The sequence below is a fragment of the Nerophis lumbriciformis genome, linkage group LG19 (genome assembly GCF_033978685.3).
Source record: "Nerophis lumbriciformis linkage group LG19, RoL_Nlum_v2.1, whole genome shotgun sequence".
Lineage (NCBI taxonomy): Eukaryota > Metazoa > Chordata > Actinopteri > Syngnathiformes > Syngnathidae > Nerophis > Nerophis lumbriciformis.
Window position 1 is genome coordinate 36,818,636 of NC_084566.2, and position 14,671 is coordinate 36,833,306.

General features: G+C 38.9%; 1 protein-coding gene across 10 annotated transcripts in view; it reads left to right on the plus strand.

Moving 5' to 3' along the window:
* The window catches only part of LOC133618463 (receptor-type tyrosine-protein phosphatase F), a 470,668-nt gene that overhangs the window by 349,451 nt on the left and 106,546 nt on the right, over positions 1–14,671 (plus strand). For all 10 annotated transcript variants that reach the window (XM_061978831.2, XM_061978833.2, XM_061978832.2 and 7 more), the window contains 3 exons: positions 9,685–9,802; positions 9,866–10,438; positions 13,789–13,889. In XM_061978831.2, coding sequence (XP_061834815.1) covers positions 9,685–9,802; positions 9,866–10,438; positions 13,789–13,889 — 792 coding nt within the window. The remainder of the gene's footprint in view (positions 1–9,684; positions 9,803–9,865; positions 10,439–13,788; positions 13,890–14,671) is intronic.

Genomic DNA, 14,671 nt, shown 5'->3' on the forward strand with positions numbered 1-14,671 from the left:
TATAGGTCATCAAATCTCAGCAACAAGCTGTAATATCTTACTGAGATCATTTAGGACCAAAACACTTAAAACAAGTAAAACACTCTAACATAAAATCTGCTTAGTGAGAAGAATTATCTTATCAGACAGAAAATAAGCAAATATCACCCTTATTTGAGATATTTCATCTTACTTAGATTTCACTTTTTGCAGTGAAAAGTATTCATCAAAAAAGTGTTTACATATTTACTTGCATGACAAAATATGTTACTATCCTATTTCTGCATGGAGCGTTTAGGGGGCCACTTTTCCAGAATATTCTTATTTTGTATATTCCGGACAACCAGTGTCCTCTACAGTAGACATGTATTTTGTCAAAGTGACAGAGATATTTTGTAGCGAAAAAGCTAGTCAAAGATCATCTATATGACAGCACTCTCGTGTTTTTCAGAATCTGCTGCAAAAATGTGAGTCTCTGACATGTTTTTTTTTAACTGAACCCGCCAGCTGAATAGCCCACGTAATGAAATAGAGTGGACCTAAAATGGAACCTTGAGGAACACCACTAGTATAACTAAATAAGTTGAACAAAGGACTATACTGCAAAAAGTCAGTGTTCAAAAACAAGAAAAAAAATACAAAAATCAGGGGTATTTTATTTGAACTAAGCAAAATTATCTGCCAATAGAACAAGAAAATTCGGCTTGTCAAGACTTTCCAAAACAAGTAAAATGAGCTAACCTCAATGAACCCAAAAATACCTTAAAATAAGTATATTCTCACTAATAACAAGTGCACTTTTCTTGGTAGAAAAAAAAGGCCTTTTTGCTCAATATGTTGAAAAATATTCTTAAATGAAGTAAATGCTAGTGCCATTATCTTGACATAATGATATGCGCTCGGCATCATGATTTTTTTTTTTCATGCTTGACATAAGAAATGATTACTTTAAAAAAAAGTAGTTTTATACTTGTGAGTGTTAATGACACAGCTTTGCAACAGTTGATATTCTAGTTTCAAGCATGTTTTACTCAATATAGGTCATCAAATCTCAGCAACAAGCTGTAATATCTTACTGAGATCATTTAGGAGCAAAACACTTAAAACAAGTAAAACACTCTAACATAAAATCTGCATAGCGAGAAGAATTATCTTATCAGACAGAAAATAAGCAAATATCACCCTTATTTGAGATATTTTAACGTACTTAGATTTCACTTTTTGCAGTGAAAAGTATTCATCAAAAAAGTGTTTATATATTTACTTGCATGACAAAATATGTTACTGTCCTATTTCTGCATGGAGCGTTTAGGGGGCCACTTTTCCAGAATATTCTTATTTTGTATATTCCGGACAACCAGTGTCCTCTACAGTAGACATGTATTTTGTCAAAGTTACAGAGATTTTTTTGTAGCGAAAAAGCTTGTCAAAGATCATCTATATGACAGCACTCTCGTGTTTTTAAGAATCTGCTGCAAAGATGTGAGTCTCTGACATGTTTTTATTTAAACTGAACCCGCCAGTTGAATAGCCCACGTAATTAAATAGAGTGGACCTAAAATGGAACCTTGAGGAACACCACTAGTATAACTAAATAGGTTGAACAAAGGACTATAACATTGCAAAAAGTCAGTGTTCAAAAACAAGAAAAAGAATACAAAAATTAGGAGTATTTTATTTGAACTACGGAAAATGATCTGCCAATAGAACAAGAAAATTCGGTTTGTCAAGACTTTCCAAAACAAGAAAAATTAGCTAAGAAAAATACCTTAAAATAAGTATATTCTCACTAATAACAAGTGCACTTTTCTTGGTGGAAAAAAAAAGGCCTTATTGCTCAATATGTTGAAAAATATTCTTAAATGAAGTAAATGCTAGTGCCATTATCTTGACATAATGATATGTGCTCGGCATCATGATTTTTTTGTTCATGCTTGAAATAAGAAATGATGACTTTAAAAAAGTAGTTTTATACTTGTGAGTGTTGATGACACAGCTTTGCAACAGTTGATATTCTAGTTTCAAGCATGTTTTACTCAATATAGGTCATCAAATCTCAGCAACAAGCTGTAATATCTTACTAAGATCATTTAGGACCAAAACACTTAAAACAATAGAATCTGCTTAGTGAGAAGAATTATCTTATCAGACAGAAAATAAGCAAATATCACCCTTATTTGACATATTTCATCTAACTTAGATTTCATTTTTTGCAGTGTACAGTAGTCTGAATATATCCCTTCTACACGGCAACAAGTGAAATCTAAGTAAGATGAAATATCTCAAATAAGGGTAATATTTGCTTATTTTCTGTCTGATAAGATCATTCTTCTCACTAAGCAGATTTTATGTTAGAGTGTTTTACTTGTTTTAAGTGTTTTGCTCCTAAATGATCTCAGTAAGATATTACAGCTTGTTGCTGAGATTTGATGACCTATATTGAGTAAAACATGCTTGAAACTAGAATATCAACTGTTGCAAAGCTGTGTCATCAACACTCACAAGTATAAAACTACTTTTTTTAAAGTAATCATCTCTTATTTCAAGCATGGAAAAAAAAAATCATGATGCCGAGCGCATATCATTATGTCAAGATAATGGCACTAGCATTTACTTCATTTAAGAATATTTTTCAACATATTGAACAAAAAGGTTGTTTTTTTCTACCAAGAAAAGTGCACTTGTTATTAGTGAGAATATACTTATTTTAAGGTATTTTTGGGTTCATTGAGGTTAGCTAATTTTACTTTTTTTGGAAAGTCTTGACAAGCTGAATTTTTTTTTTTCTATTGGCAGATAATTTTGCTTAGTTCAAATAAAATACCCCTCATTTTTGTATTTTTCTTTTTCTTATTTTTGAACACTGATTTTTGCAGTCTAGGTATAAACAGTGATATTTATTACACCATGTTTTTCGACATTCAGACAGCAAACTTGTCTGTGCCCCCTGCTGGTCGCTGCCAACAATCACACATTGCCAAATGATAAGCAGCAAAGGCGACGAGACAACAAAAGCTCATTAGTTGGAGAATTAGATGGATTTACCTCCATCAAATTCCATTTATCATGCTGGCGAAGCCTCCCTGTGTTCTATATTTATCGGTGGCGGAGCCTTGAAGCATGAAGATAAAGCTCGGCGATGATCGCTGGTGGAATAATTCTCAGCGAGCATTGAGAGTGCGGGCGCTGGTCAAAGCCGCGGCGTCGTCAGGAGACATGAATGAAGCTCGGCTAACCTGCTGTTTTTTACTCCACACGCCGTCGTGCCACGCCATCATCAGGGCGGCGATGTTTTTATCAGCCCATCTTGCAAGATTGCGAGCGGCCTTTCATGTCGTGTTGCCGCCCGGATGGCAGCTGACTGTCGTCACACGCCTCTTTGTTATGCTTTATTACCTCTCAGTCATCACAACGCTTCGGCGTAAACGCACGGCCACTCTGCTGCTGCGTGTCGCCAGTTCAGCGGAAAGGTGTCACAAAAACAAATAGTGCGTTCAGCTGTCTATCTGGAACAAAGACTTTTTGTTTGAAGAAAAAAAAAAATCAAAAGAATAATGAATTTGCACCTTCCTCATGATGAATGTTTCATCTCTGACAGGAAATGTGAGAACTACCTGCAGTGACAGTCTCTCAGGTGTTTAAATGAACAGTGATGGGAATAGATAGAAATTACCTTGACAATAGTTACTTGGAGAGTACAGCCTGCAAAAAGTGAAATCTACCGTAAGTAAGATGAAATATCTCAAATAAGGGTGATATTTGCTTATTTTCTGTCTGATAAGATCATTCTTCTCACTAAGCGGATTTTATGTTAGAGTGTTTTACTTGTTTTAAGTGTTTTGGTCCTAAATGATCTCAGTAAGATATTACAGCTTGTTGCTGAGATTTGATGACCTATATTGAGTAAAACATGCTTGAAACTAGAATATCAACTGTTGCAAAGCTGTGTCATCAACACTCACAAGTATAAAACTACTTTTTTAAAGTAATCACTTCTTATTTGAAGCAAAAAAAAAAAAAAATCATGATTTTGACACAATTGTGTCTCATAATTAAAACAGATGACAGCCAAATGGACTTTGCTGTTTTATTTTCAATGAAACAATAGAAAATAGGTACTCATATAGTAGTACAGTTGGCACAGTACAGTAAACTGACAGTTAATATTTAAAAATTTAACATTTCTAACCATTTTGAACAGAAATAGTTCATGTATATTCAGATAAATTCTTCAAAATTGCAATTAAAACAATTTATATATATATGCGCACTAATTGACTGAAAGAGCACGCACTTGGTGCGATGATGTCATGTTATCCATGGAAAAATGCATTTTTAGACAATATGATTTGCCTGAGCGGCTAGGAGACCCCGAGAGTAACAAGCGCTTGCCTTGTTGCCTTTCCATTAAGAACAATAAATTAGTTTTTAGTATAAGTTTGCTGGTTTCAAGAAATGTAATGCCGAGTGTACATCATTATGTCAAGATAATGGCACTAGCATTTACTTCATTTAAGAATATTTTTCAACATATTGAGCAAAAAAGGTCTCTTATTTTTTCTACCAAGAAAAGTGCACTTGTTATTAGTGAGAATATACTTGTTTTAAGGTATTTTTGGGTTCATTGAAGTTAGCTAATTTTACTTGTTTTGGAAAGTCTTGACAAGCCAAATGTTCTTGTTCTATTGGCAGATAATTTTGCTTAGTTCAAATAAAATACCCCTCATTTTTGTATTTTTTTTTCTTGTTTTTGAACACTGACTTTTTGCAGTGCATTTATTCCCATAAAATACCATAAAAGCCAATGTATATATATATATATATATATATGTATTTTATATATTTCCAAATGTATTTTTGAAACAATATTTCCAATAAATCATCAATATTTACTTTAGCACTACTGTACGAGTACTGATGTATTTGTTAAATTAACATTGATTATTTTTAAAATATTCCCCAAATTTCCCAGCAAAAATACCAATAGTGTACTACTAATATTAATGATGATAATGATAATAATTATAATAAAATAAAAATTATAATAATAATTATAATACATTATTATAATTTTTAATAATGTAGTAATGTCGAGAGGAGCCAGATGAGGTGGTTCGGGCATCTGGTCAGGATGCCACCCGAACGCCTCCCTAGGGAGGTGTTTATGGCACGTCCGACCGGTAGGAGGCCGCGGGGAAGACCCAGGACACGTTGGGAAGACTATGTCTCCCGGCTGGCCTGGGAACGCCTCGGGGTCCCACAGGAAGAGCTGGACGAAGTGGCTGGGGAGAGGGAAGTCTGGGCTTCCCTGCTTAGGCTGCTGCCCCCGCGACCCGACCTCAGATAAGCGGAAGAAGATGGATGGATGGATGGAATTATAATACAAATTATAACAATACAAATAATAAATATCTGCCACTCGTCCCACATTAGCTAGTTATTTTTTTTTAATGATGTTGTTGCGTAAAAAAATATTTAAAAAACGAATTGAATAAACAGAAAAAAAAAGAAAATAAATAATAATACATTAATAATAATAATAATAAGAAATAAAATAAAATCGATGTATTTGTAGATATGACTTTGTTTTTGTTGTTGTTTCTTTCTTTTTTTGGGGGGGGTGAGTGGTATGGGTGGGATATAAACAAAAATATTTTGACATTTAGGGCAGACAATAGATATATGTCTTATGTGAATATGATGTAATGGATAGGAATGTCTGATGCTGGATGTCAATAAAAATAAAATGAAAAAAAAAACTAATTGAAATGCTTTAATATAGACGTAGGCTTGATTTATTTAAAAGGGCTAATACATATTATTGAACATTTGACATGTAAATAGGATACAATACAATATGGCCAATTTCCATCTGCAGTTCCTCTGCAAATTCAAATGAAGATAAACGCATTGAAAACATACATTGCACAGATTATTATCAATATTATTATTATTATTAAAATGTAAAATTTAAACTAAAAAGGTTCTAATGCCGAAGGTGCTAAACACTCACTGCTACAAATGTACATTTCATCATGTGCAGTTTAACATTTCTATTTTACACCAATAGCCTATAAACTATGATTCCAATTTTTTTCAAGGCCTTATTAAAGAATGCTCATGTTGCTATAGCTCTTGTATAATTGCACATGACTAATTTCTAAAGGTGACGTCTTGTTTACAACAATCCATCCTTCCGACTTGCCAAGCGTTTGGTCCAAAGGGAAGAAAATGGAGTAGAGGAAGTGTTAGCAGAGCTATAATGACCTTGGCGGAAATAAAAAAAAAAAATACAAAAAAAATCTCCAGAGTGACTGCCACCACTGAGCCTGTTAAAGCCACTTTTATGTGATTAAAGTAATAGAACGCCTTCCATAAAGTTAAAACACTTTTACGATAAAGTCATTTAGCGTTCTATCTCTCTAATGACAAAGTACAGGAGCAGTAAATGTGCCTTAAAGAGGACGCCAATAAAAAGAAGTTGGCCTATATAACATTTTCCCTTTCCCTTGCTATGATAATGTAATTAAAAGTCTGTTAGTTGGAGAAGCGCTATAAGGAAGGGCAGAGGGTGGCAGAGAAAATAGGGCATCCTCTTACGAGCTGGGAAGCCTGTAGGCACGAGTGTGTGTGTGTGTGTGTGTGTGTGTTTGTGTGTGTGTGTGTGTGTGTGTGTGTGTGTGTGTGTGTGTGTGTGTGTGTGTGTGTGTGTGTGTGTGCCTGCATCTGCTCCAAGTGTTTGTGTGTGTGCATGCATGCGTGTGTTTATACACAGCACATACTATCAAATAGATTAGCAACTGGTGAGTATCCACCTCTGTTTATGTGTGATTATAATGTTTGGGCCCCCCCCCACTATGCTGATGCAGGCTGGCGATGTAAGCGCCGGCACTGTATACACAGAAATATTGTGTGTGTGTGCATGTGTCTGTGTGCAGTGTCCTGTTCCTGTTCCTTGCTCACCTGAGTGTGTCCGTGTTCTTGTCACATGAGAACCCAAGTTGCATTGGTGCCAAACTACATAAGCCTATAAGTGACTGTGTATGCTGTAGTAGAGGAGGGTATTATTGATTAATACCGCTGTCTATGTGTCAGGTTCAAACACTGATGACATCTATTAAACAAGACAAGAAGCAAGGAATTAAACAGAGACAGAATTCAATTTAGCTCATTGAGGAGAAACGTCTGGGCTGTACTCTTTGTACAGTCTTCCGCCACGCTCTGACGAAAGATTGTACGCCTCCTCTTGTATTTGGACTTTCCCCGATTACATGGCAACAGCTGTTTCTAAGGGAAGGGGGGTCGTAAACAGCCGTCTCCTTTGGTTACAAAACAGTTCAAAGAAAATGTGGAAAAGGAGTCAGGTACTGCTTCCTCTCCGCTTTGTAGATCTCGGGTCGAGACAAAATCTTCCTGTGGATTACAATAGATCAGAGAAATCGACACCTTCATGTCGCTTCCCATCATACACAGTGGAGTTTTACAAGCCTCTTGGTTGGTACGATCAAAGACAGCTTTTGTCTGCTCTCCGGGAACTCAATGAAACACAAAGTTTTGTGATAACTTAGATACAATTATTCTGACACTATGAATCATTACAAAATAAACATTTATATTATTTAATTAGTTTTATTTTTTGAATTAGTTGATTTAAAAAAAAAAAAATGTTATGCACTTTAGTAGAGTTAAGCTTTAATATTAGTAATGACATAATAAAAAAATATTAAAATCTAATATACATTCAAGAATATAAATGGTTAACATTAACATTATTAGTAATTATAAATTGAATAATTATTCAAATGTAATAAATATAATTCATGCATGTTATTAACGTATGATAAATGCAAAATAAATAATATTAATTGTCATTGATTTATGTGTTAAAATATTAGTAACTGGGTATACCTACCTTAAAAGGGAACGACATTCCTATGAAAATAACAATTATATTTTTTTAAAACATACAAAGTCATTTAAAATAGCATATATTGTACATTTCATTAACATTAATAAAACAAAATTAAAAGAATTACCATAAAGAATTTTTTTTTTTAATTTCAACTAAATATACAGTATGTACTGTAGACATGTATAAATAATAATAATTAATAAACTTGATAATATGAGTATAAAACATCCAAAGCAAATTAAAATGTACATATATATATATATATATATATATGTATGTATATTTTATTTTTTTATTATTTTTTTTTTTTTTTACATATTATTAACAGATGAAATCCAAAGTAAAATTAAAAGATTTTCCAGTGATTAATCGATCAATAATTTTTGTTTTTATTTCAGCTAAATATACTATATGCACTTTAGACATTATTGAGTCAATCAATCAATCAATATTTACTTATACAGCCCTAAATCACAAGTGTCTCAAAGGGCTGCACAAGCCACAACGACATCTTCGGCTCAGATCCCACATCAGGGCAAGGAAAAACTCAACCCAATGGGATGATAATGAGAAACGTTGGAGGGGAACGCAGATGTGGGTCCATAGTGGATCTAACATAATAGTGTGAGAGTCCAGTTCATAGTGGATCTAACATAATAGTGAGAGTCCAGTCCACAGTGGATCTAACATAACAGTGAAAGTCCAGTCCATAGTGGATCTAACATAATAGTGTGAGAGTCCAGTCCATAGTGGATCTAACATAATAGTGAGAGTCCAGTCCATAGTGGATCTAACATAATAGTGTGAGAGTCCAGTCCATAGTGGATCTAACATTATAGTGAGAGTCCAGTCCATAGTATATCTAACATAATAGTGTGAGAGTCCAGTCCATAGTGGATCTAACATAATAGTGAGAGTCCAGTCCATAGTAGATCTAACATAATAGTGTGAGAGTCCAGTCCATTATGGATATAACATAATAGTGAGAGTCCAGTCCATAGTGGATCCAACATAACAGTGAAAGTCCAGTCCATAGTGGATCCAACATAATAGTGTGAGAGTCCAGTCCATAGTGGATCTAACATAATAGTGAGAGTCCAGTCCATAGTCGATCTAACATAATAGTGTGAGAGTCCAGTCCATACTGGATCTAACATAATAGTGTGAGAGTCCAGTCCATAGTGGATCTAACATAATAGTGTGAGAGTCCAGTCCATAGTGGATCTAACATAATACTGAGAGTCCAGTCCATAGTGGGGCCAGCAGGAGATCATCTTGAGTGGAGACAGGTCAGCAGCGCAGAGACGTCCCCAACTGATGCACAGATGAGTGGTCCACCCTGGGTCCCGACTTTGGACAGCTAGCGCTTTGCTGTTCTCTGAATGTTCCAGTGGTGTATTGAGCTGAAAAATGCGGTCCTCATAGCTGATGTTTACATCTTTCGACAGCAAAGTTGTCGAGACAAACATAATTAGCGCCTCTTCTGGTCACAGCCACGTTGTGCACCGCATCAAGTCTCCATAAATCAAATGTTAAATGGTCTTAATTGCACCCAAACTTCCAATGAATGAGTTGTTTTTATGTAAAAATGATGCACATCCTTTTTAACAAACTGGCAGACATGAACACGGACACATCGGTTACGCAACATTTTTTCGGGGGACGATTTGAAGTGTGTTTGGTTGCAATCAGACGGACCGAGGAGCTGAGGGGTGTTTGAGGGTTTGGGAACCGGAGGTTGACGAGCAAGAAAAGTTTGTTAATTTGGGCTCTGTATCGTCGTCATGTTGCAGGAGGCCGTCATTGCCGGTCTGCAGCCGGAGACCACCTACTCCGTCACTGTGGCGGCGTACACCACCAAGGGAGACGGCGCTCGCAGCAAAGCCAAAGTCATCACCACTACCGGAGCAGGTAAAAGACAGCTTTTGAGGGACAACTGGATCGCTTTTAGCTTAATGGTGCCATGCTTTCCAGTGCCAGGCAAGCCCACCATGATGATTAGCACCACCATGGGCAACACCGCTCTCATCCAGTGGCAGCCTCCCAAGGACATGGTGGGCGAGCTGGTGGGCTACTACCTACAGTACAAGCGCGTGGACGACGACGCCTACACGTCACGCGAGCTGAGGAAGACCGACGACCACTACACGGTCACGGGGCTGCACAAGGGCGCCACCTACGTCTTCCGCCTCAGCGCCCGCAACCGCGCCGGCAACGGCGAGCCCTACGTCAAAGAGATCGGCACCCCCGAGGACGTGCCGTCCGGATTCCCGTTGAACCTGCAGGTCACCGGCCTGACTCAGTCCAGCACGCAGCTGACGTGGGACCCCCCGCTGCTGGCCGAAAGGAACGGCAAGATGGTGTCTTACGCGGTGGTGTACAGGGACATCAACAGCCAGCAGAACAGCACCAACCGCACCAGTGACACCCGCATGACCATCCTGGGCCTCAACCCCGACACTACCTATGACATCAGGGTGCAGGCTTTCACCAGCAAGGGCGGGGGACCCCTCAGTCCCAGCATCCAGAGCAGGACCATGTCTAACGGTATGTGACATACGCAGTGGGGTAGTGTCAGGTTCAAACACTGATGACATCTATTAAACAAGACAAGAAGCAAGGAATTAAACAGAGACAGAATTCAATTTAGCTTAATTGAGGAGAAACGCGTAGACATTGTACCCTTGTAAATGTCAAGGTGTGTTGTTGACGAACCCCAAGATGCAGAGATGGCAGCAGGCTTGGTACAAGGAAACATGGTTTTAATGTTCAAAAATAAGAAAAGGAAAACACGAACCAGAAACCAGGAAGCAGGAACAGGAGTCAGGATCCAGGGAATAGCTTAAAGCACATAGCTAGCAACGACAGCAAACAACGACAGGTAGTGATGACAATAATCCAGCATTGACTGGAGGGGAAGGCAGGTTTAAATAGCAGCTGGCTGATTGACACCAGGTGTGGCCAGGTGCCAATCAGCCACAGCTGAGGGGACACAGCACTCAGGGAGACAAGTAGGAAATGACAGAGGAAAAACTAAAACTTGACCAAACTGTCAGGGACAAGCCTGACAGTAAAGTGACGTCCAACGCTCTGACGAAAGATTGTACGCCTCCTCTTTTATTTGGACTTTCCCTGATTACATGGCAACAGCTGTTTCTAAGGGAGGGGGGGTCATAAACAGCCATCGCCTTTGGTTACAAAACAGTTAAAAGAAAAGGTCGTAAAACAGTTCAAAGAAAAGGTGCCTAGAGGGGAGTCAGGCCCTGCCTCCTCTCCGCTTTGTAGATCTCGGATAAAGACAAAATCTTCCTGTGGATTACAATACATCAAAGAAACTGACACCCTCATGTCGCTGCCCATCCTACACAGTGGAATTCAATTTAGCTTAATTGAGGAGAAACGCGTAGACATTGTACCCTTGTAAAGTGACGTCCAACGCTCTGACGAAAGATTGTACGCCTCCTCTTTTATTTGGACTTTCCCTGATTACATGGCAACAGCTGTTTCTAAGGGAGGGGGGTCATAAACAGCCATTGCTTTTGGTTACAAAACAGTTCAAAGAAAAGGTCGTAAAACAGTTCAAAGAAAAGGTGCCTGGAGGGGGGTCAGGCCCTGCCTCCTCTCCGCTTTGTAGATCTCGGGTAAAGACAAAATCTTCCTGTGGATTACAATACATCTAAGAAACCGACACCCTCATGTCGCTCCCCATCCTACACAGTGGAGTTTTTACAAGCCTTTTGCTTGGTCGGATCAAAGACAGCTTTTGTCCTCTCGCAGGGCGAGCTGAACTCAATGTAACACAAAGTTTTTGTGATAACTTAGATACAATTATTCTCACAGGTAGCACCAAAATTCTGTGCGCCCATACACAAAACCCCTAAACACTGCACATTTTATAGCTCGCCGTCCTCGGGTATATCTCGGATATATTCAAGTACGTCCACATCGTAGACATGCTGACTTCACTCCAGACAATCGCGTGCGTCTTGCTTCTGTCATCACAACACCACGTTTCGCCAGTGCTGTTTTAGTGATCAAACTCTTTTTTTTGGTGGCCAAATTCTTCAGTGCATCACTAGTCAATAGTGCGTAGTAAGGATGTAACAGTATCATAGATACCACTGTATTTCGGTATCAAAGTCTTCTCAATAATACCGTGACGTGTGACAGTATCAAACGACGACGTGGTCTGTAAATAAACTACATCTCCCAGAATCCTCTGCGCAGCGCGGGAAACGCCGTAAGCAGGAAGTGAAGTTGTCAGGTTCAAACACTGATGACATCTATTAAACAAGGCAAGAAGCAAGGAATTAAACAGAGACAGAATTACATTTGGCTCAATTGAGGAGAGACGTCTGGACTGTCGTCTTGCACAGTCTCACCACGCTCCTGACGAAAGATTGTACGCCTCCTCTTTTATTTGGACTTTCCCTGATTACATGGCAACAGCTGTTTCTAAGGGACGGGGGTCATAACCAGCCATCGCCTTTGATTACAAACAGTTCAAAGAAAAGGTCGTAAAACAGTTCAAAGAAAATGTCGCCTTGAGGGGAGTCAGGCACCGCTTCCTCTCCGCTGTGTAGTTCTCGGGTCAAAACAACATATTTTTGTGGATTACAATACATGAAAGAAACAGAACACCTTCATGTTGCTTCCCATCCTACACAGTGGAGTTTTACAAGCCTTTTGTTTGGCCTTTTGTCCAACATGTTTATTACTTGATAATAATCAAAGTATGCTAGTGTACTTTCTTTTTTTATTACTGATTAAAAGGCAATCTGTTATCGTTTACAGAGGGGAGATGACGGCAAAGACACCAGGGGGCGCGGTCTAGCTCTATGTATTTTATTATATATACTTGTCCAGGGTGTACCCCGCCTTCCGCCCGATTGTAGCTGAGATAGGCTCCAGCGCCCCCCACGACCCCGAAGGGAATAAGCGGTAGAAAATGGATGGATGGATATTACAATATATATAATAATCAAACAATAATAATAATAATAATAATAACTACGGAAATGGAGTGGGAACTAATATCCAGTATGGTGGAAGACTATGTGTATGAATAATTAGCTGTTGAGTCCTACCAAATGTTGAAACGAGGAGAAGGAACAAGGCAGGAAAGGCAGTCCATGAGGCAGGCAGAAGATCCAGGGCGAGAGAGAGGCGTCAGAGTCCGTGTCCAGGCGAGGGTCGAGGATCAAGGAAGGCAGTCCAAAACCACGGGGGAAACAACGGGAGATAACGAAGGGGGAGACTCGGGAAGGCAGGTATACAAAGAGGTAAACTAAGTTCCTGCAGGGATCCTTGGGTCCACTGGTCCTTTATCCAGCTCGCCCTCATCAGTCCCAGGTATGCAGATTGCTGATTGTCTGCAGGCTTGTCGCTGCGTGGGCGTAAAAAAAGGAAAATTCCTTTTTTTTCCCCTTAATTTTCTTTAAAAATGTCCCATATTTTGAAACAATAATGTTGACGGGTATGACTCTTCACCTGCTTGTCGCGAACCTCCCCACCGTTCCTCTCTCGTCTGAGCGCCATACGCTTTCTGCGTGTGTTTATTGATTTATGGCGGACTAATCTCGTTACACGCTGCAGTCACACTCAGCGTGCCTCCTCCTCCTCCTCCTCCTCATCGTCATCCTCCATCCTCCACCTTGTCACGCAGGCAGCCGGCGCTTCCTTTTTAATAATAATCCTGGTTATTTTTATGTCAACTAAAAAAAACAAAGCATGAACGAGGTGGCTGTTCCCCATCCTGAGCTTTGTTGTGTTTGCGCTGAAATCAATCACGACGGCTTTCAGAGGCTGCGGTGAAATGAATTACAGTACATTTATCACCGCGCGTATTTCACTCCCGTTGTTAATCAAAGGGTTTTGTTTTTTCTTCTCCCATACAGATTTTCCCACCTTGAACTTTGGCGTCAAAGCCGTCATGAAGACGTCAGTCCTCCTCACCTGGGATTTGCCTCCGAATTACAAGTCCCAAGTGCCTTTTAAGGTCAGTCGACTCGATTGACGCATGTATTTCTGTCGAACAATGTTTACGATGCAAATACAGCATCATAAACATTTGGACGGTGCCATCTGGTATACACTGTGGCCGTCAACAATACAGTATTTGTATAGTATATATATATATACAAACCCCGTTTCCATATGAGTTGGGAAATTGTGTTAGATCTAAATATAAACGGAATACACTGATTTGCAAATCATTTTCAACCCATATTCAATTGAATGCACTACAAAGACAACATATTTGATGTTCAAACTGATAAACATTTTTTTTTTTTGCTAATAATCATTAACTTTAGAATTTGATGCCAGCAACACGTGACAAAGAAGTTGGGAAAGGTGGCAATAAATACTGATAAAGTTGAGGAATGCTCATCAAACACTTATTTGGAACATCCCACAGGTGAGCAGGCAAATTGGGAACAGGTGGGTGCCATGATTGGGTATAAAAGTAGATTCCATGAAATGCTCAGTCATTCACAAACAAGGATGGGGCGAGGGTCACCACTTTGTCAACAAATGCGTGAGCAAATTGTTGAACAGTTTAAGAAAAACCTTTCTCAACCAGCTATTGCAAGGAATTTTAGGGATTTCACCATCTATGCTCCGTAATATCATCAAAGGGTTCAGAGAATCTGGAGAAATCACTGCACGTAAGCAGCTAAGCCCGTGACCTTCGATCCCTCAGGCTGTACTGCATCAACAAGCGACATCAGTGTGTAAAGGATATCACCACATGGGCTCAGGAACACTTCAGAAACCCAC